The sequence below is a fragment of the Lissotriton vulgaris genome, chromosome 7, assembly GCF_964263255.1.
Source record: "Lissotriton vulgaris chromosome 7, aLisVul1.2, whole genome shotgun sequence".
In the NCBI taxonomy this organism is placed as follows: Eukaryota; Metazoa; Chordata; class Amphibia; order Caudata; family Salamandridae; genus Lissotriton; species Lissotriton vulgaris.
Window position 1 is genome coordinate 119700642 of NC_141695.1, and position 26672 is coordinate 119727313.

Below are 26672 nucleotides of genomic sequence, written 5' to 3' on the forward strand. Positions count from 1 at the left end.
CTACAGATTGTCCAAAACTGGGCCGCACGTATGCTTTTGATGATTCCTAACCGCCAATAAGCAAAGCCTGCCCTTGCCACTCTCCACTGGTTTCCCATACAAGAGAGAATTAAGTTTAAGGCTTTGTGTATTGTACACAAGACATTAGTGGGTAAGGGACCGCCCATTAATCGATCCATCATTCTGCCTTATTGTTCAAATAGGGCCCTGCGTTCGGACAGTAAACATCTGGCTGCAGTCACTAAAATAAGAAATATCAAGAAGTGGAGGCCGTCTTTTTTCCTATAATGCCTCTAGGTTATGGAACTCCCTTCCCCTCCATGTCTGTCTTGAGGCTAACCATCTGACCTTTCGGAAACAAATTAAAACCTTACTTATTCCCTAATGCCGCTCGGAGTTTTAGAATGTACTTCTATCAGCGCTGGGATGCCTTCCGGTAGCTATGCACTTAAGAAATGCTTATTCATTCATATTTAAAGACTAAAAACTGATGAGTTAACAAAATTAAATAACGTTACGTAACAACTTTTCTCAGCACATCTTATGACAACAATATCCAAATACATTAGTAGACCTAGAAAGAGAGTTTCTTCTCATAATCCTGAAACCATCCAGGTGTCTTCGTAGACCAAGTGAGTTATTTCCTTGTAGGACACAGATACAGTTCGTCTTCAATCTTCTCGTTCTATTCCACCTTTTTGTCCCGACGAAACCTCTCACTCATACACAGAACTACTCTTCTTACATTCCATTTTTCATCATTTTCTAGAATTATTATATTTCTAAATACATGCTGGATTTTCTAGGGTTTAGAAAACTTGGATAGACTCATCTTGCTCGCTGTTCCTAAATTCACACAAACATAATCTTCTTTCACAATTTCATGACCACACCTACATATTCTTACATTGTGTGTTCTTACCAACATACGCCTATATCATGGTGGGAGAGATCACAACTTTGATTGAACAACTGTCCACTAATAACAGATGGCTTACCAGCGAAGTTTATGTCACATATACAACACATTTAGAACTACAATTGTTGGCTATGTATGGACATTCCTTCAATTGAGGGGTTGGTAATAGTAGTGCTGCTTAAACAAGGATTAGACCCTACAGATGCGCAGTCTTATAGGCCACTGTCTCTCATTAACACAGATGCAAAGATTCTAGGCAAACTTATAGCTAATAGAATCCAGTGCCTGATGCCTACTATGGTGCCCATGGACCAATGCAGCTTTATTTCTGGTCAGAACGTCTCTATCAACCTCAAGTACCTGATTGTTGTAATGGATCAGCCAGGATTACCCAGGAATACATTTACAGCCATAGTATCTAATCATATGGAGAAGACATTTAACATCATCTTATAGACCTATCTATTTGCGGTACGCAAGAAGATAAGAGGAGGTGACACAATTTTAAGATGGATGGTGCTCCTGTGTACACAACCTCTGGCAAGGGTTTGTACGGGTCGAACGGTATCCAGACATGACCTATTTCATGGGGCATGAGACAGGGATGCCCCCTACCACCACTACTGTTTGCCCTAGCGCTGGAGCCACTGTCTGACTAGTTATGGGCAAGGGCACCGGAATGGAGAATTGAGTCATCACATGGGTGCCGTGTTGTTCCTTATATGCGGATGATGCCCTGTTGCATTTGTGAGACCCAGATTCTGCCCTCCTGGGTCTGATGACACTGCTGACTGATGTAGGGCATGTTTCTAAAGTTCAGGTAAACTGGAAAAAATCTTGCCTGTTCTGTTCAAACAGATGGCTTAGCCTGCCGGGCTCATAGTGAAAAAATCCACTGTGATCTGGAAGAAAGAAACACTTAAATATTTTGGGGGTCCGAATATACCACAACATTGCACAACTGATCTCTGGTAGCAGGGGCCAGACAATTGTTGGCATTTTGGACAAATCATCCCCATCACTAATGGGAGGAGTTACATTAGCGGAGATGCTACACTTGACGTGAATCCTGTACTATTTCCCAGAACTGCTAGGTATTTTGCCCATACATTTTTTTGCTGAACGTAATTACTAGCTTATCGATTTAGTACGGGAGAAAGGTAGGAGTTGAGTGGCCTGGATAGCGGTGGTCCGCATCATGAGGCTTAATGCTTAGTTGTGCAGCTTCAGTGGCCTATACTATGGTTATCAGTCGCATCCAACCCAAACGACTAGAGCTGGACGCAGTGCTTGGTCCCACCACAACTTATGAGATAGTTTTTGGAAGCGCTCCCTTTTTTGATGGATGCCCCCAATCTTTGAAGGTTGGTAGGCAATGCTGGTGTCAAGCTGTGAAACGCCTGGGGCTCCGGGAGGCATACGCCCTAGTGATCCCTCCCTGGTACCTCCCAGAATTTGAGATGCCTGCCAGAGAGCATAATTCCTAAGTGTGGACAGTGAAGGACTTGTACCTGAATGGCAACCTTCATATGTGCAACACCCAGGTGGATGAATGGGATTAGGTTGTAGGCCAATGTCTCCCTCATAATGCACTACTCAGAGCAGGCAGGAACATGCGGTGAGAGGGAAATGTGTAACAAGATAAAATGGGATCTTGAAAGTGATACTGACACATGGGGCTGTGATAAAGGCCCCTGAATTCTGGGCTCAGTTAAACACAGTTAAAACTCAATGGAAAGAGAAATTGGGGCAAGAATTTGCAGACACGGAATGGGAAAAGATATTACGGTATCCTAAAATGGCCATGAGAAATCAGCGTTGTAAATTTACACAATTTAATTATTTGCACCAAGAGTATTTGACATTCTAAAATATGCAAAGATGTGACTGGCTCATCGGATTGCCGCCCCGGCTGTCAGATTCCACAGGCAGACTGCATTCATATGCTGTGGGATTGTGCAATAATTACACCCTACTGGTACGAGATAGTGATGGTTCTAACTGAGTTGTCGAGGAGGAACGTGCATCAGAACATATCATTTTACAAAGTGGGTCAGATAAATTCAGGGGCTGTAATATGCATTGTGCCCTGAGGGCTCAAAGGGCATGTGCACCCACTTTGTGTGCATTCGGGGCACAATGGTATTATGGAAGGAGCTGCAAATGCTTGTGGACCCCTTTTGTAATACTGATAGTGCTGGTGCACATGTAGCAACAGTGCTATCTTCAGCTGGCGTTCCTCATGTGCATGGGGGCTCCTTTGCGTCCGCACTGTATCATGGACATGGGTGCAGATGCAAACAGGCCTTTAGAAGGCTCATTCACATTGCGCCACTAAAAGGTAGTGCACTGTTATTATTATTAATAAAAAAAGTTTTATAAAGCACACAAAAAATTGGGGTTTCCTGGAGCTAACACATCATGTAAGGATTATACTGGTACTAATGAGCCAAACAAAGATCGGCCTGCAAAGATGCCTGAATGAAATGTCAGTTTACATTTCAGACAACAAACTTGAAATAAACACATCCAAAACAAAAACTATGGTGATTGGAAAAAAACAGTTATAAAAACAAACAATCTGGCTTAATGGAATCCAACTCGAGGAGGTAAAAAAATATTTAGGCCTTTATATTGACAACTCAAGAAATCTTACGGAGCATAAAAGATATATGTCTCAGAGATCAAGCGCACTAACATTTGCTTTCAGCAAATGTTACAATTGTTTTGTGTTTGACACTTCGATTTTTCACAATTCCTATGACCACAACTGTTTAGAGCTTCACCCCGCTCTGGAAATGTGCCAGCACCGCTGCCCCTGCAGGGGGGTCTCTGCCCAGGGGCGGCTCATCCATGTGGGCATCGGAGCATCGCCCCAACGCTTTCGTGCAGTGCAAGATGCAGAAACATAAAATGGTATAAATAGCATTTTACGTTTCTGCTTCTCGCACTGCTAGAAAACTGAAGAAGGGTATGCGTGGTTGGGGGGGGTCGGGTCGGGGAGGAGTGGCTTGCCCAGTGTTATGGGCACTGACTGTTTTGTTGGCCCCAGGGCCGACAAACCAGTCATGGGCACTCTCCTGTTTTTTCCACGTATGCTGCATGCAGCTTGCATGGAGAAAACAGCCTCCCCATAGAAGCCAGTATGGGCTGCGTCCTAGCCAATCACAACACTGCCATTGCATCGCTGTGATTGGCTTAGGGGAGAAGAGGGAGCCTGCCTGCTTCTGCTTCCTGTGAGCAGAGAGAGAGCAGGAGATGCATTGCAGAGAGTCCAGGACCACAGGCCAACATAAGTTTTTGTTCTTAAATTTTATTTATTAAATTACCACCCCTCCCCGTGCAACCAACCTACGAGTCATGCCGGCCGCAACTGTCTTTGCTCCTTCTTTAAAATGCAGGCAGCATGCCCCCTACACTGTGCAACATGGAAGCAATTACTTCATAATTCACTTAATGTGCATTATGGACCCCTGAGCAGCATGAGTTTGCGGCTGCCCTGAGGGTAGTGCATTCATTGTAATAGGGCACACTGACCATGTTTGCGCTTGGCTGGTTGTTCCCTGAGATGCTGGTCTGAGTGTGTCTTCGCCTTCCTGCATATTGCTATGCTTTTAGTGCCTCGATGCCCATGGGCTAAATTAGCGCTCTATAAGTCGTATATTCATTCATTCATTCTTTCATTTCACACCAGAGCAAGAGAGGGATCTGTGATGGCCCCCAAAGTATCTAACCAGGCTACCGCACCCTTGAAATGTGCATGAGCGCCCTAACAAACGCATCCCAAAAGGGTCTGCGGAACTCCGTCATTTAATGCCCCAAGTTCTCTCAAGCACCCCTTCTGAGACAGTCCTCTCGCACTCTGACTGCAGCTTTCTCTCTGTCCCATTTTAGTGCAGCTGTCCTTCGCCCCCAATGACTTCTTTCAGATCTGTTTATTGAAATTTAGAGCACCCCCTTTGATTTTGGGGTGAAAAAGGAGCTTCTATAAATTGATAGAATGAAGAAAAAAACATAAAGGGACTGTAGACATACAAGCATGTCTCTGCTCTCTGAAACACTCCCCTAGCTGGAGGTGACAAGCAGCCCAATGACAAGAGAATATACATTTTTAATTTTAGTAAAAATAACAACATCCCACAAAAGGAAAATCAGAAAATTGATCATTAAAAAGACCATCAAATACATCAGAGGCATTTAGGTTTCCTACAGATTAGACACACTATTTCGACAGCCCTACCTAAGGGGACCCCTCTTCCTGACTCATCCCCTCCGGAGGACAGGTTGCTATTAGACCCCATGGACCGCAAGGTAATCTCGCTCACGTACAAAAAGCTTGTCAACAACCTTCCTGATCCACTGCAGAAACTGAGAGGGTGATGGGAAACGGATGTACGTTGTTACAACACATGCTTTTACCACGCATGCCTTTACAACGCAGGTTTTTCAATGCAAGTCGTTACAACAACTTGGTGTGGGGGGTGCTGGATAGTGACTAGTTTAATTTACTGTTCCAACTCCAGTCCCCGTGGATAGTAGGGAAGGTGTTGGATAGTAAATTAAACTATTACCTATCCTCCAGCGCCCCAGTGCAATTCGTTGTAATGACCTGCTTTGTAAAGGCACTGCCTGGTAAAAGTTGCGTCGTAAAGGATGTTTCCCATCGGAAACAGACCTGGGAATTATAGAAGACGAGGATTGGCGTGACGCTCTGGCCTCCCCCAGGGAAGTCGCCATTCCCACGCGGTTACGGTTAATCCAGTTAAAGATCCTCCACAGAGTCTACTTTGATGCCAAACTTCTACTCCGGCTGGGTAGGCGCCCTGACACGCTCTGTCTCCGACACTGTAACCAAGTAGGTACTTTTATCCATATCCTAAGGGAGTGTCCGCACATACAGCAGTACTGGGACCGTCAAATTGTGAGAGCATGTGATGAACCCCTGCAGATGTCCCCCCAGCTCTGCCGCCTCAATATTTGGAAGGCGACTGACCTCTCCCCAGACTGAACAGGCTTGGGCTGCGATGGGCTTTATTCTCGCAAAGCGCAACATTGCCTCTGAGGTAGTAGCCTTTGCCCCCGAGTAGGTAAGTATGCAATGCATTGACCTACATTGTTTGTTGTGTTTGTTCATTTGTGCACCCCTGGTTATGTCCCCAGAGGATGGCTGACCAGCGACCTGAGGTATTGCAGCGCTCAAGATTGTGCTTAGATATTTATGGACATAGAGTTCCGGACACGCTGTGGGGGGGTTGTAATCACTGTATTAATACATGATGTATGTCGATACTATGTTGCGAAAAATAAAAATTGTTTAAAAAATATAAAATAAAAAAAGACCATCGAATAAACAAATAAAATCAATTAAGGCTAAATGATAACTCGCTTTGGTGTGCCTCATGTTTTTCCATCTTGAAGCTTTGGGGAAAGAAGTGGGATATTACAACTAGGAAGCCGGGCCTGCAAATCGCTGACCCCACCGCAAGCTGGCATCCATGCCGGCTTTATTTTAGAAAGGAAATTAGGTATATAAAAATATCTAGATGGACTGGATTGGGCCTGTAAACATGGGAAAGGAGGGGTTCGAAAAGTCACCAAAGAATATAGGGGCATATTTACAAGAACTGACGCATTGGCATTGCTGCATCAGATTTCTTGCGCTTGCTGCAAATGCCCTAACGACAGCATGGATGCGCTGTATTTACAATACAGTGCTCCATGGCGCAAGAATTCATGGATCTGTATGAAATTCTGATGCATCTTTTGGCGCTAAAGTGACATTGCTGCAGTTGGTTGTTAGACTGATGCAACTCCAGCAATGCGTCAGAACACAGAGGCGAGTCCCAAGTTAAAAGCCCTGCGTCAATCCTTACGCCTGGTTTGAGAAGTTGTAGGGATTTTGACGTAGTCAAGTTGTAAAGTGACACAGTGTAAAGATGTAAATTTCACTGCATCAGTTTACGAGGCTTTTAACGTAGGAATGCCTACCCTGCATACATTATACATGGCGTAGGTATAATGTGACGCAGACCTCTACAAACTGACGCATTGGAACCAACGCATCAGTTTGTAAATATGGAGCCGTGTGCAGCAGTTATTGCACACCCGGCTGATAATTATCACACAACTCGTAATTCCAATCCCTGTGCAAGCGGGTGCTGGCACCTGGTTGTATGCAGCTACTTGGAATTATGGTTTATGGGGATCTACAGAGAAAGACTGTGTTAATGATCTAATGGGGTATATTTGTGATTCTTATCCTGTGGTCATTAGACACCTGGGTGGACTTAGGTGGTTGTGACTGACTAGAAAATGAAATAGTTCAAAATTTTAAATTAAAACTTCGATTTTTATATATTTGTTTGTGAATTCAATATTTCATTATTTGTGTATTTTAATGGTGAATGCTTGTATCTGTATTTTTGTGTGGTATTTTCAGGTGCAAATCATCAAACTGCTTAGGCCTGGGGCAGCTCTTTCAAGGAATGTGAGTCAGTGGGGTCCCCAGAATCTAATAACTATTCGGTGAGAGTCCCCGGATTCATGTAATGATTATGTGGAGGTTTTTTGGGGGGGGGACAGAAGTCAAAAGGTTGAGAACTACGGGACTAGATTGCATCCTTTGTTTTTTGCAAGGACTGGTTGTCTTAATAGTTTTGGTTCCTCTGTGTGCATGTCAATACTGAAATGCATTGGCTGTTCCAAGATGGTGGTCAACAGTGTATCTTAATACCGTTCTCAACTCTTTTGAGTACAGGTCATTACTGAGATGGCACTGGATGCCCCAAGATGGATGCCATCAACATAGTGATCCAAAACAGTAGCCATGATTGGAGCAGCAACCTCACCCTGGTGGCAGCAAATGAGACTGGAGGCCAACCACCATCAGTATGGAACACCCGCCACATATACAACTTCTATGCTATACTTCTGGTGCTGCTGATCTTCCTCATCGTTTTTGGAAACATGTTAGTGTGCATGGCGGTTTCCCGGGAGAAAGCCCTTCAGACGACGACCAACTACCTCATAGTCAGCCTGGCAGTGGCCGATCTGTTGGTGGCAACACTGGTGATGCCCTGGGTGGTGTACCTGGAGGTAGGTAAGGAAGTGGACTGATCTAGGGGGTTGAATTCCACAAGGTAGCAAGGCACAGGCTCTTGGGGATCAGTCTCCTAGGAGGTAGATATAGGAGCAGGCTCTTGTGGTGGGTGGTGTTCTTGAAGGTAGATACAGGAGCGGGGTTGTGGTGTGCAGTGTCCTTGGAGGTAGATACAGGAGTGGGCTCTTGGGGTTGGTCATGTTCTTGGGGGTATATATAGGAGTGGGTTCTTGGGGTGGGTGGTGTACTTGGAGGTAGATACAGGAGTGTGCTCTTGTGGTGGGTAGTGTAGACACAGGAGCAGGCTCTTGTGGTGGGTGGTGTAGACACAGGAGTGGGCTCTTGTGGTGGGTGGTGTAGACACAGGAGCGGGCTCTTGTGGTGGGTGATGTAGACACAGGAGCGGGCTCTTGTGGTGGGTGGTGTAGACACAGGAGTGGGCTCTTGTAGGGGCTGGTGTCCATGGATATAAATACATGGGGCAGCCTCTTGTCAGAGGTGGTTTCCTTAAAGGTAGATGCAGGCGAGGGCTCTTGTGGTGGGTGGTGTAGACACAGGAGGCGGCTCTTGTGGTGGGTGGTGTAGACACAGGAGTGGGCTCTTGTGGTGGCTGGTGTCCATGGATATAAATACATGGGGCAGCCTCTTGTCAGAGGTGGTTTCCTTAAAGGTAGATGAAGTCGAGGGCTCTTGTGGTGGGAGGTGTCCTCGGAGGTAGATATGGGAGCTGGTTCTTGTGGTGAGTGGTGTCCATGGAAGTCAATATAGGAGCAAGCTCTTTCGGGTGGGTGGTATCTTTGAAGGTACATACAGGAGCAGGCTCTTGGGGTGGGTGATGTCCTTGAAGGTAGATACAGGAGAAAACTCTTGTGGTGGGTGCGGTCCTTGAAGGTAGATACAGGAGCAGGCTCTTGGGGTGGGTGATGTCCTTGAAGGTAGATACAGGAGAAAACTCTTGTGGTGGGTGCGGTCCTTGAAGGTAGATACAGGAGCAGGCTCTTGTAGTGGGAGGTGTCCTTGAAGATAAATACAGGAGCAGGCTCTTGTGGTGGGTAGTGTCCTTGGAGATAGATACAGGAGCAGGCTCTTGTGTTGGTGAGTACCTTGGAGGTAGATACAGGAGCAGCCTCTTGTGGTAGATAGTGTCCTTGAAGGTAGATACAGGAGCAGTCTCCTGTGTTGGGTGCGGTCCTTGAAGGTAGATACAGGAGCAGACTCTTGTGGTGGGTGCGGTCCATTGAGGTAGATACAGGAGCAGACTCTTGTGGTGGGTGCGGTCCTTGGAGGTAGATACAGGAGCAGACTCTTGTGGTGGGTGCGGTCCTTGGAGGTAGATACAGGAGCAGTCTCTTATGGTGTGTGGTGTCCTTGGAGGTAGATATAGCAGCAGGCTCTTGTGGTGGGTGCGGTCCTTGAAGGTTGATACAGGAGCAGGCTCTTGTGGTGGGTGAGGTCCTTGAAGGTAGATACAAGAGCGGGTTCTTGTGGTGGGTGCGGTCCTTGGAGGTAGATACAGGAGCAGTCTCTTATGGTGTGTTGTGTCCTTGAAGGTAGATACAGGAACAGGCTCTTGTGGTGGGTTGTGTCCTTGAAGGTAGATACAGGAGCAGGCTCTTGTGGTGGGTGCGGTCCTTGAAGGTAGATACAGGACCGGGCTCTTGTGGTGGGTGCGGTCCTTGAAGGTAGATACAGGAACAGGCTCTTGTGGTGGGTTGTGTACTTGAAGGTAGATACAGGAGCAGGCTCTTGGGATGGGTGCTGTCCATAAGGGTAGATACAAGAGCAGGCTCTTGGCGTGTGTGGTGTCCTTGAAGGTAGATACAGGAGCAGGCTCTTGGGATGGGTGCTGTCCATAAGGGTAGATACAAGAGCAGGCTCTTGGGGTGTGTGGTGTCCTTGAAGGTTGATACAGGAGCAGGCTCTTGTGGTGGGTGAGGTCCTTGAAGGTAGATACAAGAGCGGGTTCTTGTGGTGGGTGCGGTCCTTGGAGGTAGATACAGGAGCAGTCTCTTATGGTGTGTGGTGTCCTTGAAGGTAGATACAGGAACAGGCTCTTGTGGTGGGTTGTGTCCTTGAAGGTAGATACAGGAGCAGGCTCTTGGGATGGGTGCTGTCCATAAGGGTAGATACAAGAGCAGGCTCTTGGGGTGTGTGGTGTCCTTGAAGGTAGATACAGGAGCAGGCTCTTGTGGTGGGAGAGGTCCTTGAAGGTAGATACAAGAGCGAGTTCTTGTGGTGGGTGCGGTCCTTGAAGGTAGATACAGGAGCAGGCTCTTGTGGTGGGTGCAGTCCTTGAAGGTAGATACAAGAGCGGGTTCTTGTGGTGGGTGAGGTCCTTGAAGGTAGATACAAGAGCGGGTTCTTGTGGTGGGTGCGGTCCTTGAAGGTAGATACAGGAACAGGCTCTTGTGGCAGGCTCTTGTGGTGGGTGCAGTCCTTGAAGGTAGATACAGGAGCAGACTCTTGTGGTGGGTGAGGTCCTTGAAGGTAGATACAGGAGCAGACTCTTGTGGTGGGTGAGGTCCTTGAAGGTAGATACAGGAGAAGACTCTTGTGGTGGGTGAGGTCCTTGAAGGTAGATACAGGAGCGGGCTCTTGTGGTGGGTACGGTCCTTGGAGGTAGATACAGGAGCAGGCTCTTGTGTTGGGTGCGGTCCTTGGAGGTAGATACAGGAGCAGGCTATTGAGGTGGGTGCTGTCCTTGAAGGTAGATACAGGACCGGGCTCTTGTGGTGGGTGGGGTACTTGAAGGTAGATACAGGAGCAGGCTCTTTGGGTGGGTGCTGTCCATGAAGGTAGATACAGGAGCAGGCTCTTGGGGTGTGTGGTGTCCTTGAAGGTTGATACAGGAGCAGGCTCTTGTGGTGGGTGAGGTCCTTGAAGGTAGACACAGGAGCAGGCTCTTGTGGTGAGTGCGGTCCTTGAAGGTAGATACAGGAGCAGGCTCTTGTGGTGGGTACGGTCCTTGGAGGTAGATACAGGAGCAGGCTCTTGGGCTGGGTGCTGTCCATGAAGGTAAAAACAGGAGCAGGCTCTTAGGGTGGGTGCTGTCCTTGAAGGTAGATAGAGGAGCAGGCTCTTGTGGTGGGTACGGTCCTTGGAGGTAAATACAGGAGCAGGCTCTTGGGCTGGGTGCTGTCCTTGAAGGTAGATACAGAAGCAGACTCTTGTGGCGGTGGGATAGAAATAAAATAACTTGAGAAGGAGAGCGCTGCAATGCACTGGACCACTGGTGTGCAGCCAGCCACCTGCAGATGTTTCCCAAGAAAAGGTTCCTAGATTTAAAAATTCGAAGAGAGATTATTCTTGTTATTCAGGGGGTGCGCTGTGCTGGAGAAAGGTCTATGGATTGTGACCTTCTTCTGTGGCACTGCAGGGTAGAGAGAGCGTCTGCCTCAGCAGCACAAGGAATGCGACGCTGCAGCTATTGATAGCTTCTAGGTGAGATTGCTGGTACTTGTAGGCTTGAGTGTGAAAAAAATATACTTTTCAATCAAATATAATATCGCTAGGGAGACAATGGTAAATATGAAGCACACAAAATATTTTTTTTTAAAAAATAACAAAATGTTATATTTATTATGTATATATACTCAAGTTAAAAAACATTAAAAATTCATCACATAAAATGAAAGGAAATACAACATCTAATCAAATATACACAACGACATCATAAATGCATAAGAACAGTGGCGGACAATAATCGTCCTCTTCTCGACGCGCGTTTCGGCGTTTTCACAAGAACGCCTTCTTCAGGAGCCACATGTACAATCTGAAACGTGCAGGGGAAGGATTATCCTCTGTGGAGATAACTGCGATTGCTTGAATTCTTCTGATAGAAGTCAATCGACGACTCAGATTATTGATTATTATGTAGCTGGATGTAGCTGACGTTTTAGTGTGTTGTATTACACACATCTATATTAAAAAGGTAAAATCCTCCTAGGCCGACTTCGTTAGAATTAATCAAACTCGAGCGGCGCAGGGGTCACGGATGTAACTATGTTAAAAAGGTAGAATCCTCCTAGGCCGGCTTCGTTGGAATTAATCAGTTTCGAGCGGCGCAGGGATCTCTATCATTCCCAACGGCTGCGGGACGCCATTTGACACATCGGTCGTGACGCCCGCAGGTTGCTGTTACCGCGGATGCTCTAATCGCTATAGAGATACATCCGTGATCCCTGCGCCGCTCGAAACTGATTAATTCCAACGAAGCCGGCCTAGGAGGATTCTACCTTTTTAACATAGTTACATCCGTGACCCCTGCGCCGCTCGAGTTTGATTAATTCTAACGAAGTCGGCCTAGGAGGATTTTACCTTTTTAATATAGATGTGTGTAATACAACACACTAAAACGTCAGCTACATCCAGCTACATAATAATCAATAATCTGAGTCGTCGATTGACTTCTATCAGAAGAATTCAAGCAATCGCAGTTATCTCCACAGAGGATAATCCTTCCCCTGCACGTTTCAGATTGTACATGTGGCTCCTGAAGAAGGCGTTCTTGTGAAAACGCCGAAACGCGCGTCGAGAAGAGGACGATTATTGTCCGCCACTGTTCTTATGCATTTATGATGTTGTTGTGTATATTTGATTAGATGTTGTATTTCCTTTCATTTTATGTGATGAATTTTTAATGTTTTTTAACTTGAGTATATATACATAATAAATATAACATTTTGTTATTTTTTTGAAACAAATATTTTGTGTGCTTCATATTTACCATTGTCTCCCTAGCGATATTATATTTGATTGAAAAGTATATTTTTTTCACATTGTTGCTTTTCCCTGTCAAACATATTCTGTTATCTTAACAGGGGGTCCTTGTTAATTACGCCAACTTGTAGGCTTGAGGCCTTGTATGTGAGTCTTGCAGATGTGGTGGAACATGCCTGAAGCGGCAGCCATATTAGGTAGGCAAAAGCAGCAGTGATATAGATGTCTTTTTTTTTGTTCTGCTCAGAAACCTGAAAGCAGTACATAGAACAGCCTTAAGTGGGACAAGTCTGATATTCCGGAGGCCAGTGAGGAGGCCAGAGCTACAGCCAAGTTGGGATATTACTCTGGCCACAACCGGCTAGTCTTAGCTCCGAAGGGCTGCTAATGTGTTTTACCTTCTAGAGATTTCGAAGATGCAATCTAGATGACTTAACTACCTCTTGGAGTTGCCCTTCAATTAAATCAGTAAAGAAATCAAGGAAGTTTACTCTGATAGCTACTAGGGAGTGTTATCTGCAGTCTTGAATAGTTTGCTTCAAAGATCCAGTGTCCTAGCAAGAAGAAGGCCTTAGGTGTTCATGTTCCATCCGTTTGAGGATGCAAGGCAGAGAAGCTTTAATCTTGGAGAAGGATTTAGGAGACCCGAATTCAAGGCAGAATTAGGTCTCATCGGTGTGCTGATAACACTAGAGGCAAAGGTCCTTAAGAAGTCTTTGAGGATTTCACCCATCCCCCCATCCTTTCCCCACCTCCCTCTTCCCCCCGCCCCTGCCCCCACTAGGGGGTTATACTGTCCTTGTTGTATTTTATGACGTACACACCGACCCAAAGACGACCCTCAGAGGCACCCTTGTCTACAGACCCCCGGGACAACGTACACAATTCAGCGAAGACATCACGGACTTCATCAGCCCGCACGCCGTCCGCTCCGCTGACTACATCCTCCTAGGGGACTTCAACTTCCACCTGGAGAACAACAAGGACCGCAACACCTTCGCCCTGCTGGACAACCTCGCCAACCTCGGACTCAAGCAACTGGTCAACACCCCCACCCACTACGCCGGCCACACGCTTGATCCCATCTTCTCATCCAGCAAGCACATCACCTTCAGCCACTCCATCGGACTTCACTGGACCGACCACAGCTGCGTCCACTTCAGCTTCAGAAGAACCACGACTCACCACCACCCGCAACAGGTTCCTCACAGGAACTGGAGCAAGATCACCGCCAAGCAGCTCACCACCTCCCTCAGCCATAACCCACCCGCCAGCACAACGGACCCCATCAAAGCAGCACGCAACTTCACGAAGTGGCTGACCGCCTGCGCCGACGACCTCACGCCACTTAAGAACCCTCCCAGCAGACCCAGAAGCAAGAAAGCATCCTGGTTCACCGACGAACTCAAGGACTCCAAGAAAAACTGCCACACCCTCGAGAAAGCCTGGTTCCTCGACCAGACCACAGACAACATGACCGCCCTCAAACACGCCACCCGCAAGCACCACCAGCTTATCCGCACCACCAAGAATAAATCACTGAAGGAACGACTGGACAACAACGCCCACGACAGCAAGGAACTCTTCAGCATCGTCAAGGAGTTCTCCAACCCCAGCACCGGCAACAACGACATCACTCCTTCACAAGATCTCTTCGACTCTCTCGCCTCGTTCTTCCACAGCAAGATCGCCGACATCCACAGCAGCTTCAGCGCACCATCCACGCACCCAACCGTCGAACTAACGCCCCCCACCGCCACCCTCCACACCTGGACCACGGTGACCACCGAAGACACAGCCCGCACGATGAACACCATCCACTCCGGATCTCCAACCGACCCCTGTCCCCACCACGTCTTCAACAAGGCCGACTCCATCATCGCACCCCAACTCCGGGACGTCATCAACGCCTCCTTCAACACCGCCACCTTCCCGGAGAGCTAGAAGCATGCTGAGCTCAACGCCCTACTGAAGAAACCAGCAGCTGACCCCACCGACCTCAAGAACTTCAGCACCATCTCGCTCCTCCCTTTTCCCGCCAAAGTCATCGAGAAGACCGTCAACAAACAGCTTGCAGCCTTCCTCGAGACGAACGGATCCCTCGACCCCTCGCAGTCTGGTTTCCGAGCCAACCACAGCACCAAGACCGCCCTCATCGCAGCCACCGACGACATCAGAACCCTGCTCGACAACGGAGAAACAGCGGCCCTCATCCTCCTGGACCTCTCTGCAGCGTTCAACACTATCTGCCACCGCACCCTAGTTCAACGCCTCAGCAACATCGGTATCCAAGAGAAGGCACTGGAGTGGATCATCTCGTTCCTCACCGGAAGAACACAGAGAGTCCGCCTCCCCCCGTTTCGATCTGAGGACACCGAAGTCATCTGCGGCGTACCGCAAGGATCATCACTCAGCCCCACCCTCTTCAACGTCTACATGAGACCTCTTGCAGCCATCGCACGCCAGTACAACCTCAACATCATCTCCTACGCCGACGACACCCAACTGATCCTCTCCCTCACCAGAGACCCCGCCACCGCCAGAACAAGCCTACACGAAGGAATGAAAGACGTCGCCGAATGGATGAAGAACAGCCGCCTGAAGCTGAACTCAGAGAAGACGGAAGTCCTCGTCCTGGGACCATCGCCCTCCGCCTGGGACCACTCCTGGTGGCCCCCCGCCCTGGGCGCCACTCCCAAGCCAACAGACCACGCACGCAACCTGGGCTTCATCCTGGACTTCTCCCTCTCGATGACCAGACAAGTCAACGCCGTCTCCTCATCATGCTTCAACAGCCTACGCATGCTCCGCAAGATCTTCCGATGGATCCCGACCGAAACCAGGAAGACGGTCACCCAGGCACTGGTCACCAGCCGACTGGACTACGGAAACACCTTCTACGCTGGAACCACAGCCAAGCTACTGAAAAGACTCCAACGCATCCAGAACGCCTCCGCCGACTCATCCTGGACATCCCCCGACGCAGCCACATCTCCGGCCACCTGAAGGACCTGCACTGGCTCCCTGTCAGCAAGAGGATCACGTTCAGGCTCCTCACCCACGCACACAAGTCTCTCCACGACCTGGGCCCCAAGTACCTCAACGACCGCCTGACCTTCTACACGCCCACCCGCCAGCTACGCTCTACAAGCCTCGCCCTCGCCGCCGTACCACGCATCCGAAGAGCCACCGCCGGAGGTAGATCCTTCTCCTACCTGGCGGCCAAGACATGGAACTCCCTCCCCATCCATCTTCGGCTGACCCAGGATCATCTCGCCTTCAGGAGACAACTCAAGACCTGGCTGTTCTAGCAATAGCGGACCCCTTCCCCCAAGCGCCTTGAGACCCTGCCGGGTGAGTAGTGTGCTATACAAATGTTATGATTGATTGATTGATTGATCTATATCTTCTTCTTGTGTCGAGTTTTTAAGGCTTTTGGAATGTGCTACGGGTATATTTGTCTCCCTCACGAAGTATATATAAACAATGAGATTCTAGCCTGTGTATTTTATTTTTTATTTTCTATAGTTTTAGTGAAAGGGGAAAGCGGTTTTTTCTCTAGGAATGTCCGCAAAAATAGACTGGCCAGTGTTGACAATAAGAGGTTAAATAGCCGCAAAAAAATACCCAAATTAGTACACTTTTTCTCCAGTTATTATGCAACATGAGCAAGTATCAGGGAGGAAGGCTGTCTTTACCAATGAATATTGTTCATTGTGACCGGAGGAAATCCCTTGCCTGCATCATACTGCTATTTAATTTACCCCTTATTGTCAACACTGGCCAGCCTATTTTTGCGGTCAGTTTTTGTGCGATATTAGGCATACTATATATCCACCGCAACCGTGTAGAGTGCAGTAGGGATCGAATTTAGGTCCTGAGGAGAAACGCAGGGGGGACTGCGTTCGAAGCATGTCGACCAAGTAGGGAGTAGGATTTACCCCCACTTATCTCTTCCCCTTTTTAAAGTTTCCAGGTAGGGGACTGAATAAGTGTATATTTTTTTCTAGCCACAACATTTTTAAGTCATTTATTATTATTTTCACTTTCCCTATCACTCACACAAACTTCACCAGACACATAGTCTTTCCAAAAGTGCTCCCGCATAGTCGTAGGTCATAGCACGCCCCGCCCCGTAGAGGGACGGGAAGACCCCTATGATGAAGCATGACACTATGGGATTCATAGTGAGTGAGGGGTATTTTAAAAACACTGTGGGGCATATTATCAAGGGGGTTTATCTCTGCTTTTTTGGCTTTAAAAGCCAAGAAAGCGGAGATAAAATTATCTCCCTATTACCTAGCTGTCGCTAACACCAGTTAGCTACAGCTAGTAGGAGATAGCAACCATCTTGGGCCTTGCTTTGCATGTCAGTGATATTTATCACTAATGACATGCAAAGTGGGCGTGCCAAGATGTTAGCGACTGGAAACAGTCGCTAACATCGCTATCTCCTATTACCAACTTTTGGAGATATTCGCGCTAAGCGCGAATATCTCCAAAAGCTAACACCTGCCCTGAGCAGTTCTTAGCCATGTTATCCACCTACCATCTAGCATTAGCTCGGTAATGCCTGAATATCGCGGACTTTTCTGCGATATTCATGCATTATTTCCGATTTTTATCGCATTTGCGATAAACCTTGGTAATACCAAGGTTTATCTGCGATAAAAATCGCCGCAGCTCGGCGACAATTTTTTCTCGCTAACCAAGCAATAGCGATAATTATCGCGATTGCTTGGTAATATGCCCCATAGTGCTTCTTTCTAACATTCCTAGAGAAAAAGCCTCTTTCACCTATCACTAAAACAATAGAAAATAAAAACTAAAATACAAAGGATAGAATCTCATTCTTTATATATAGTCTAACAGGAGGTGGATTCTATTCTTTAGAAACCTCTATTCTCCCTCCATTGTTGTTTTGATATCCCTCACGAAGTATACTGTCTACATTGACGTCTTCTTGTATTGCTTCTGAATTAAAAAAAAATGAACGTTACAAGAAAACAAGAAAAGACATGAATAATAATTTCACCCGTTGCTTCAGGATTGAGAGCGTGAAGAGGGCGCGTGCTAAGCAGGGACACCACGAGCAGTGAGGCTGGGATCAGGGATAAAAGCACCACTTTTCACAGCTTGGGGTATTACTAAAAATGTGTTTGTCAGGAAGAAGTCCAGGCTAATTTGATGATCGATGGAGTCGAACAGAACAGCTAAGTGACTGGACAGTGCTGGCCTTTATCAAAGATGCAGAGCAGATCAATAAACAACATTTGGGTTGCAGGCAGGGGGAGGGGTGGAATTTGAGGCATTGGTAAAGTGGATGACTGCCATGGGCCCCACTTCTTTACCTCCCCCAACCTCGCCCCCTCCCCGCCTAACCCGCCTCCCCCGCCTCAAAGATTAGGGGCTTACCATATGCCTCCCTGAGCCTGCCATGTCCTGCTCACAAGCCTGCTCACACCGAAACAGCGCCAGCGCAGGAAGAAAGGACAGGAATGCACCGTACTGCTGAAATACAGCGCCAGCACAGGGAGAAAGGACAGGAATGCACCGTACTACTAAAATACAGCACCAGCGCAGGGAGAAAGGACAGGAATGCACCGTACTGCTGAAATACAGCGCCAGCACAGGGACAAAGGACAGGAATGCACCGTACTACTGAAATACAGCACCAGCGCAGGGAGAAAGGACAGGAAGGCACCGTACTGCTGAAATACAGCGCCAGCACAGGGAGAAAGGACAGGAATGCACCGTACTGCTGAAATACAGCGCCAGCACAGGGAGAAAGGACAGGAATGCACCGTACTGCTGAAATACAGCGCCAGCACAGGGAGAAAGGACAGGAATGCACTGTACTACTGAAATACAGCACCAGTGCAGGGAGAAAGGGCAGGAAGGCACCGTACTGCTGAAATACAGCGCCAGCGCAGGGAGAAAGGACAGGAAGGTACCGTACTGCTAAAATACAGCGCCAGCACAGGGAGAAAGGACAGGAATGCACCGCACTGCTGAAATACAGCACTAGCACTGGGAGAAAGAACAGGAATGCACCATACTGCTGAAATACAGTGCCAGAGCAGGGAGAAAGGACAGGAATGCACCATACTGCTGAAATACAGCGCCAGCGCAGGGAGAAAGGACAGGAAGGCACCGTACTGCTGAAATACAGCACCAACGCAGGGAGAAAGGACAGGAATGCACCGCACTGCTGAAATACAGCGCCAGCACAGGGAGAAAAGACAGGAATGCACAATACTGCTGAAATACAGCGCCAGCGCAGGGAGAAAGGACAGGAAGGCATCGTACTGCTGAAATACAGAGCATGCGCAGGGGAGCGCAGCAAGGTCGCATGCTCTGCTGCCCTGCGTCACAATTCTCGTAAATATAGCCCATAGTGTCACTGAGTGCTAGCAAATAAGGTAACAGAAACAACCCGAAATTGCAGCGCTAAAAAGAAATAATGAAAATTAATATATGAAGCACTACATAAAATGAATTAATATTACTTCTGCATGGGGAAAGGCAGTATACAACTGAATCATGACAAAGAAACTGGGAAGCAAGGCTTTGTTACTGAATAGTAAAAACGTGTTTTAGAATCCTGACAGATGGTGCATGCAGTGAATACTAATTATTAGATAGATGTGAACATACAGAGCATGATGTAGAGAAATGTGCAAAGCGTGTTTACTATTGTTCAGTCAGTTTGTTTCAGTGTGTTAACACTGTGTAAGTGGCCGCCTCTGACATCACAAAACAACTGTAACTGCTTTGCTATGAACATTACCACTTCTCGTGCCCCTGCATTTGTGTGAGACGTTGAGATGCAGGTGCATTGCACATCTATTCTGTTCACTCTGCTTATACACTCAGGGCCTCAATTAGGGCAGAGCTACAAGTCTTCCTGCGGCGGTGCCCTACGCCAATGTGTAGGGGCAGTAATGCACCGTATTTATGAAATATGGTGCATTTCTGTCTTTCCCCACTGCGCTGGTGCTCTTTCAGCAGCCTAGAGCCAAAGCTGGCACCCTTGCACCACGGTAAAGGTTGTCTGCATTGCAGACAGGATTCTTTTTGCACAGGAAGGTACTCCTTCCTGCACAAAAATAATCCAGAGAGGTGTTTTCTCTTTCTATGTGAGCTGCAGAATGCAGCACACATGGAAAAAGGAATAAACAAGGAGAAATACTCCTTACGCCTGCTCTGGGGAGGCGTAGGATTTTGACGCTACCCTAGGTTTACGTGATTAAGTAAATATGGGGCAGCGTCAAACCCCGTAGGTGTTGCAGAGGTAACCCACTGCAATGCCCATGGAAAGTCTCCCTGGCTCATAGTACAGTAAGGCAGCAACGTGTGCTGTCTTACCTCACTCCATATCTACGAGGCCATGAAAAGCCACTCGGGGTAGCTTTGTGTGCTTAATAGATACGGGGCTTAATTACAAGACTCTTGAGCCGCCGGTGCATCCGTTTTAACATGGGGAAAATGTAACGCACGAGTGGCACAAGGGGCTTGTAAACCTGCCTCTCATAAATAAGTCCCTCGTTGTGTTTGAGGCATAGTACCTATAGTGGCTATTAAAGTGCTTCCTATCCAGTGCTTGCAGTGCTGCTGCCTGCACTCTGCCTTTAAAGGTGAAGGCACTTTACGGAGTTGGAGGTGGGTGGCCTTCAGTTGACTGCTGCAGGGGTTGGCTGTATGGCTAGGACTATGGACAACTCTCCCACTTGTGGCTAAACTCACATTCAGGAGTACAAGGGTCTGTGGTGGTGGTGGTGTGGGACCACTGGCTCCCACTGAGGTCCAGCAAGACAATCAATAGACCAATTTGTCTTTTTTAATGTTGGCCTCCTGAGGTGGGGAGGGAGGAAATCTCCACAAGAGCTAGGGATCCAGGGTATCCCACCCTAACCCTTTCTCTTTTTTAATTTATTTTTCAAGAATGGTAGCCGCAACATTTCTCATCGTGTTGTGAATAGCCAATCACAATGTGGGACCATCCAATCAGAAAATTTTCTTAAAAACAGATTTACACCAAATCACAAAGAGTACACTTTTTGAGTGAAGATGTAGCTTTCTGCCAAATCTGGTGAAATTCAGTCCAGCGTTTTTTTCTGATTAGTTGTCTCATTTTCCCTATGGAAAATGCATGGTGGAAATTGCATGGGTAAAAACTGTTTTGGAACCGGCCCCACTTTTTCTCAACCCCCACTTGAAGGATGACCCTGAAACTTTCCAGAAATTAGCTGAGTTGGATATATATATATTTTTTAACTTAGTTAAGATTTGTAAAACTGCATGAAAGTTATTATCGAAATAAAAAATGCTCATCCCATGGAAACTCTGATTCACATATAACTACACAGTGCTGACAAGGGCGTAACACAGGCCCCTGCAGCCCCCGCAGGGCGGGGGGGCCCTCACCCTCCAGAGGGCCCCATCAGCACCGCACTTCTGCTAGGGAGCTCTAGATTGAGTCCGGAGGGGGGGCCTTCACTTACCCTGCAGGGGACCCCCTCAAGGTTCGTTAAGTCAAAAATCATTTTTTGACTTGCTTATAACTTGGGCGCCGTTTGATGAATTGTGATGACATTTTCACAAAAGAAGTCCCTTGCTGTTTCTAGTTTGCATGCATATTTTCGGGGTGATCTGTCAATTGGGGGCCATAAAAAAGGGGCGGGGTAAAAAAAAGTGTGTTTTCCATGTTAATTTCCATAGCGATTTTTGACACAACTACAGTCCGAAACACTGAGCTCCAAATTTGACAGAAACCGTCATCTTGGTCCAAAAAGTGTGCTTTTTATGATTTGGTGTAAATCCATTCAATATCTTTTAAGATATCAAAGGAAAAAAGAAATATAGATATCTAGATATCTAGAGACGCACAAACTCCATGGATCCACAGGGCGGCTTACGAATTTACGAGCCAACAGCAATGCCACAATTGGCTGGCCACAACCTGAATGAAAAGTTGTGGCCACCATTTTATGTATCAGCAAATGGTCCATGGCTAGGTAAATTGAATAGAAATGTAGTGGAAGGGGGCAGGGTAGAGGTACCTTGACAACATGAGTGTATTATTGGGGATCTGATGGGCCAGAAAATACCCCAGGTACAGTGGGACCTCATAGCATCTGAGGTCCCTCTGTACCTTTTTAGTGGGGTCTTCGGCATGATTATAATTTATGTCAAGACTGTAGCAATATGGAAGATGTTACAGTGATCATTCTCGGATCCACCACGATGCTCAGCACGCCCCCATGTACCACTGCAGGGGATTAGTGGATTCTGCAAAAAAGAAAATCTAGACTCACTCTGACACTAATGCACCCACTCTCAAACCCACTTAGACACTTTCACACACACTGACACACCCACACAGACACTCATACACACTGTCATAGATCCACTCAGTTACTCATGAAGTCACTCACAGTCCCACTCACACAGCCACTCTGAGATCCACTCAGACACTGCTGCAACCATTGACATGCCCACTCAGGCACTCATATACCTACTCAGACACCCACTCCCAGACACATTCAGACACCCACTCCCAGACATACTCAGAGACTCTCACACCCACTCACTGATCCACTCAGACACTCACACACTTACCCACAGACCCATTGAGACAGTCACACACACCCTCACACACTCACAGACCCACTCACAGAGCCATTCTGACACTGACACAGGCATTCATAGACCCACCCAGACTCTCACAGACCCACTTACATCCCCAGGTTCAGTCTAGTAAAGTGTTTACCTTCTCAAAGTCCAAATCCACAGGAGGAGCCATAGAGGTGGCTATGCATTGGTGAGGGTGTGGGCTGTTGCTGCTTGTTGCGAAGAGCAGGTCGCCATCCGAGCTTTGCATAGGTGAGAGACGCGTCTACTGTTGCTGATATGAGGAGGCCACTTGAAGAGCCCCAAACTTCTTGATTTTCACCTGGAGTACAAATTTTGTAGATTTGAAGCAGGAGGAGTTTGCTCTGATGCCAGCCGAGGGTCCAAAACCTGTAAGGCACCTCTTGGGCTACCGGACTCACTACAGCAGTGGCCAGCAGCAGGGCTCAAGCAGGTCCAGTTGTTGCTGGTCAGCTGGGGAGTTGCAGCAAAGGCCTCTGGAACGTTGTTGTGTCCCTGTTGTTCAAACAGGAGGCCAGCCAGCTGACCGTGGAGTCACTTCTAGGGATCCTGCATTCAAGGCTAGCCGGTTCAGCCTCCCTTCTTCACACAAGGGGCAGTCCTTCTTCTGAATCTTCTACAGTTCCAGGAGTCTTCTGATAAAAAGGTTATAAGGCTGTCACATCTATAACCTTTGCCAGCCTTGTGTGTTGGGCAATCCCTGGCCTACTCCCAAACTGTCTCTGGTCAGTTATTCCCCTGGGTTTGGCTACAAACTATTTATGTGGACAAGGGCAGGCCTGGTGTCATTTTCCTGCGTATGTGCTGCAGGTAGGGTCTTTGAAGTGTAATCAGGGCATACCTTTCCCCAGTCTTCCTGTCAGGAAGACCCACCCCCTGTACACCCAGGCTCCAGTTGTCCCCATGTCTGGGAGAAATACACAGAACACCACAGGACAGCCATTCACAGTCATGTGACCCTGGACACTGGCAGAAAGGCACATTTGGTGTAGGCAGAAAAATGCAAGCCTTCTAAGAGTGGTGCTTTCAGAATAGTGACTTAAAAACTGATGGTACCATTAAAGAGCTAGTTTGTAGTACAATACAATGAGTGAAAAAATATTTCTCTACCTGTTCCTAAAGTGCGGGTACCATTTATTAAGTGTAATAATATAACCCAGTGTTAGTCTGTTGGAGAGAGGCAGCCTTCCTAGTGGAAAACTTTGAGAGTGTTTCACTCTCAGGACAAGTAAACCTTAAATAAACGGGTCCTATGTTTTAAAGTAGTCCTGCCCTATAAGCCTTTAGGGCCTTGCTTAGGGGTGACTTATAAATATTGAAAAGGAAGGTTTGGGCCTGGAAAAAGCTTTATCTCGGCAGATTGAAGTGGGAATTTAAACCTGCACTACAGACTGCAGTGGCAGGCCTTCAAACATGCGTTACAGGGCTACTTAAGTGGGTGGCACAAAGAGTGCTGCTGCCCACTAGTAGCAGTTCATTTATTGGGCCTGGGTACATGTAGTACCATTTACTTGGGCCTTATAAATTAATTAAATGGGCCAATTACTTAGATGTGTACCAATGTTACTATATTTAAAGGAGAGAGCACAGGCACTTTACCACTGGTTAGCAGGGATATTGTACAGAGTCGTCATGCCAACAAAAATGATTTCAGAATAAATAGGGAAGGGAAGACAAAACGTCATGGGGAATACCATGCCGAGGATGTCAGGTTCAAAAGTGCCATTGACCTTTCAGGGCGACAGCAAGTCAGGAGCGCCTTGTTCCATTGGAGTTCCCCTAGCGACCACGAGTCAGGTCACACCATGGCCATTGGATTCACTTAATGACAGAGGTTCACGGCATGCCTAATGCTATTGGCCTTCCAGGGGGACAGTGAGTCAGAGCGTACTACGTGCTATTGGCCATCCCTGGTGACAGTGGGTCACAAAAAATAAGAACATTTCTGTGCAACCATTTTCAAACTACCTTTTGGTGGTGTCAGGCAATGTTAAAATTGTGGGATATTGGATTTGTGTAAAAAGTGATGACCATAATGATGGTAACAGTACATAGTGTTATAGTCTAATGTGTCTTCTAACATTTCAGTGCTTGAAAATGCAGCGGATTGTTCTAAATCAGACAACATATTATTTACAGTTTCAAAATCCCAATCGTCAGAAAATGTACTGAAGGTAATGATATAATTTAGATACATTTTAAATAAATGTAGTATTTTCAACAGTTCAGTGGGACCAAATGCATCATAATCAACCTTGTCCCAAACTATACCATCAGGAATTGGAACAGCTGTAATGGTCACGAAAAACAAGTCTCTTGTTCATAATGAGATGATGTATGAGGTTTCAGGACAAAGTTTACATTTGATACTGCAGAGCACTCTGGGAGATATTTTCCATTCATGAATAAGCAAAAGACAGTCACTAGACAAATCCAGAACTGGAAAAAAACTAAGGGGCATATTATCAAGCAGGGCGATAGGCAATTATCGCCACTTTAGCTGTTGTTTTCGGGCCGCTAAGCGGCGACAATTCTATCGTCCTATTAGCAAGCTGTCACTAACTGATGTTAGCGACAGCTTTTAGGCGATGGCGAGCGGTTTGGGGCCCGCTTTGCATGTCAGCGATGTTTATCGCCAATGACATGCAAAGTGGGCGTACCCAACCAGTTAGCGACTGAAAGCAGTCGCTTACGTCGCTATCACCTATTAGCAAGGCAGGCGTAGCAATGGAAATATTCGCGCTAAGCGCGAATGTCTCCAAATACTAACGCCTGCCCAGACCAGTTCTTAGCCATGTTATCCAATGGGAGGTGGATAACATGGCTTAGAGCATTTCATCACTAATGCGTGAATATCGCTGTATTCTCAGCGATATTCACGCATTTCGCCTCTATCGCTGGATATTTTAGCACAATAGAAAAAAACGTTGCTAATAGCATGTTTTCTCTGCTAACATATCCAGCGATAGGCAGCGATAAGAAAAAATACGCTAAGCGCATTTTGCGATAAATATCGCTATTCCTTGGTAATATGCCCCCAAATTCCAGTTAGGATCGAGAGTTGGAGCCACAGGGGATCCTAAGTACGTTTTTTTCAAAAAAGTATACAAATGTGTTGCTTCGGGAAACTGGAGCCTGCATTGTCTCAGGTTCACTGAGATCAAGAGAGAAGGTATCAAATCGATGAAGTAGCCAGATGCAGTTTAATCTATCTTTGGTAGCTCAGTAGGTTTTGTTGAACTGGCTGGCGTCTGTGGTCGAGGCATATTGATGTAGACATCGGTGTTAGGCCAAATTGATATTTTTCTTTCATTTGTGTTTTGAAGTTCTGTTTCAAGAGTTCCATTTCATTGTTGGAAATTCCATCATCTTGCATTGGTGACTCTTCAAATGTTATGAGGCTTTCTGTCTGAACTTCCTGTATGGTAGCAAGAGGAGAGCATCGGCTACCCAGGAGGCCTACTATTCTGTATTGGCTACATAGTGTGGTTTGATCAGATCAATGGAGACAAATCTCTTGTCTTTTTTGCCGGCAAGAGGCGGAAGAAGTACTGTTCTTGTTCCTTCGACAGCCAAGACAGGGTCTGGCTTTCTGTATAATGGAGCTGAATTCTTGTTTGTCCACAATCTTTTCTCTGACCAGATCCCTGACTTTTGAAATCCAGGCAGGTCTTGCTATGACTGAGTTTACTTACCCAGTGGCTGTGCATTTTACTTGCACGTTGCTTTGCAGTGCCCGAAATTCATTGAGATCATGTGAAACAGCCAAACGTTTATTGATGTCAAATGGTTTTTCATTCTCAACTGGGCTTTCATAATCAAGATCAGGCACCAACATTCTCATCCTAAATAGGACTTCGTAAGGAGTGACACCCCCTAGAGAACTTCTTGGCATGTTAAGGGTTTGTTAGACCCCCCTATAAGTGATTGACCCAACTACCACCCAAACCTAATACCCTCACTGTTAAAGATTGCTTTAAGCCCCAGTTTTTCCTTTCCACAACCAAATTTCCCTTGGGATGGTACAGAGAGGAGTACTGCAGTGCAACACCCAGACTTCCCATAGCATTGTTGTAAGCCCTAGAGCGAAATGTGGGGCCACGGTCAGAGTGTAATGTGCCAACTGGGTACGTACCTATAGAGACTCGTTAAACCTTTTATAACAGTTTGAGCGTCAGCTGAGCACTGAGGCCATACCCATAGGAATCTAGAGCATGAATCCACTGACGCCAAGATGTATTTGTAAGCCCCATCTGATTGCAGGGGGCTGCAGTGGTCCAA

At 46.9% G+C, this 26672-nt stretch overlaps 1 protein-coding gene across 1 annotated transcript in view; it reads left to right on the forward strand.

Annotated features, from left to right (window-relative positions):
• LOC147700967 (D(2)-like dopamine receptor) overlaps positions 1-26672 on the forward strand; it is a 233068-nt gene that overhangs the window by 123453 nt on the left and 82943 nt on the right. The window contains exon 3 of the mRNA XM_086928555.1: positions 7677-8014. Coding sequence (XP_086784681.1) covers positions 7709-8014 — 306 coding nt within the window. The 5' untranslated portion in view covers positions 7677-7708. The remainder of the gene's footprint in view (positions 1-7676; positions 8015-26672) is intronic.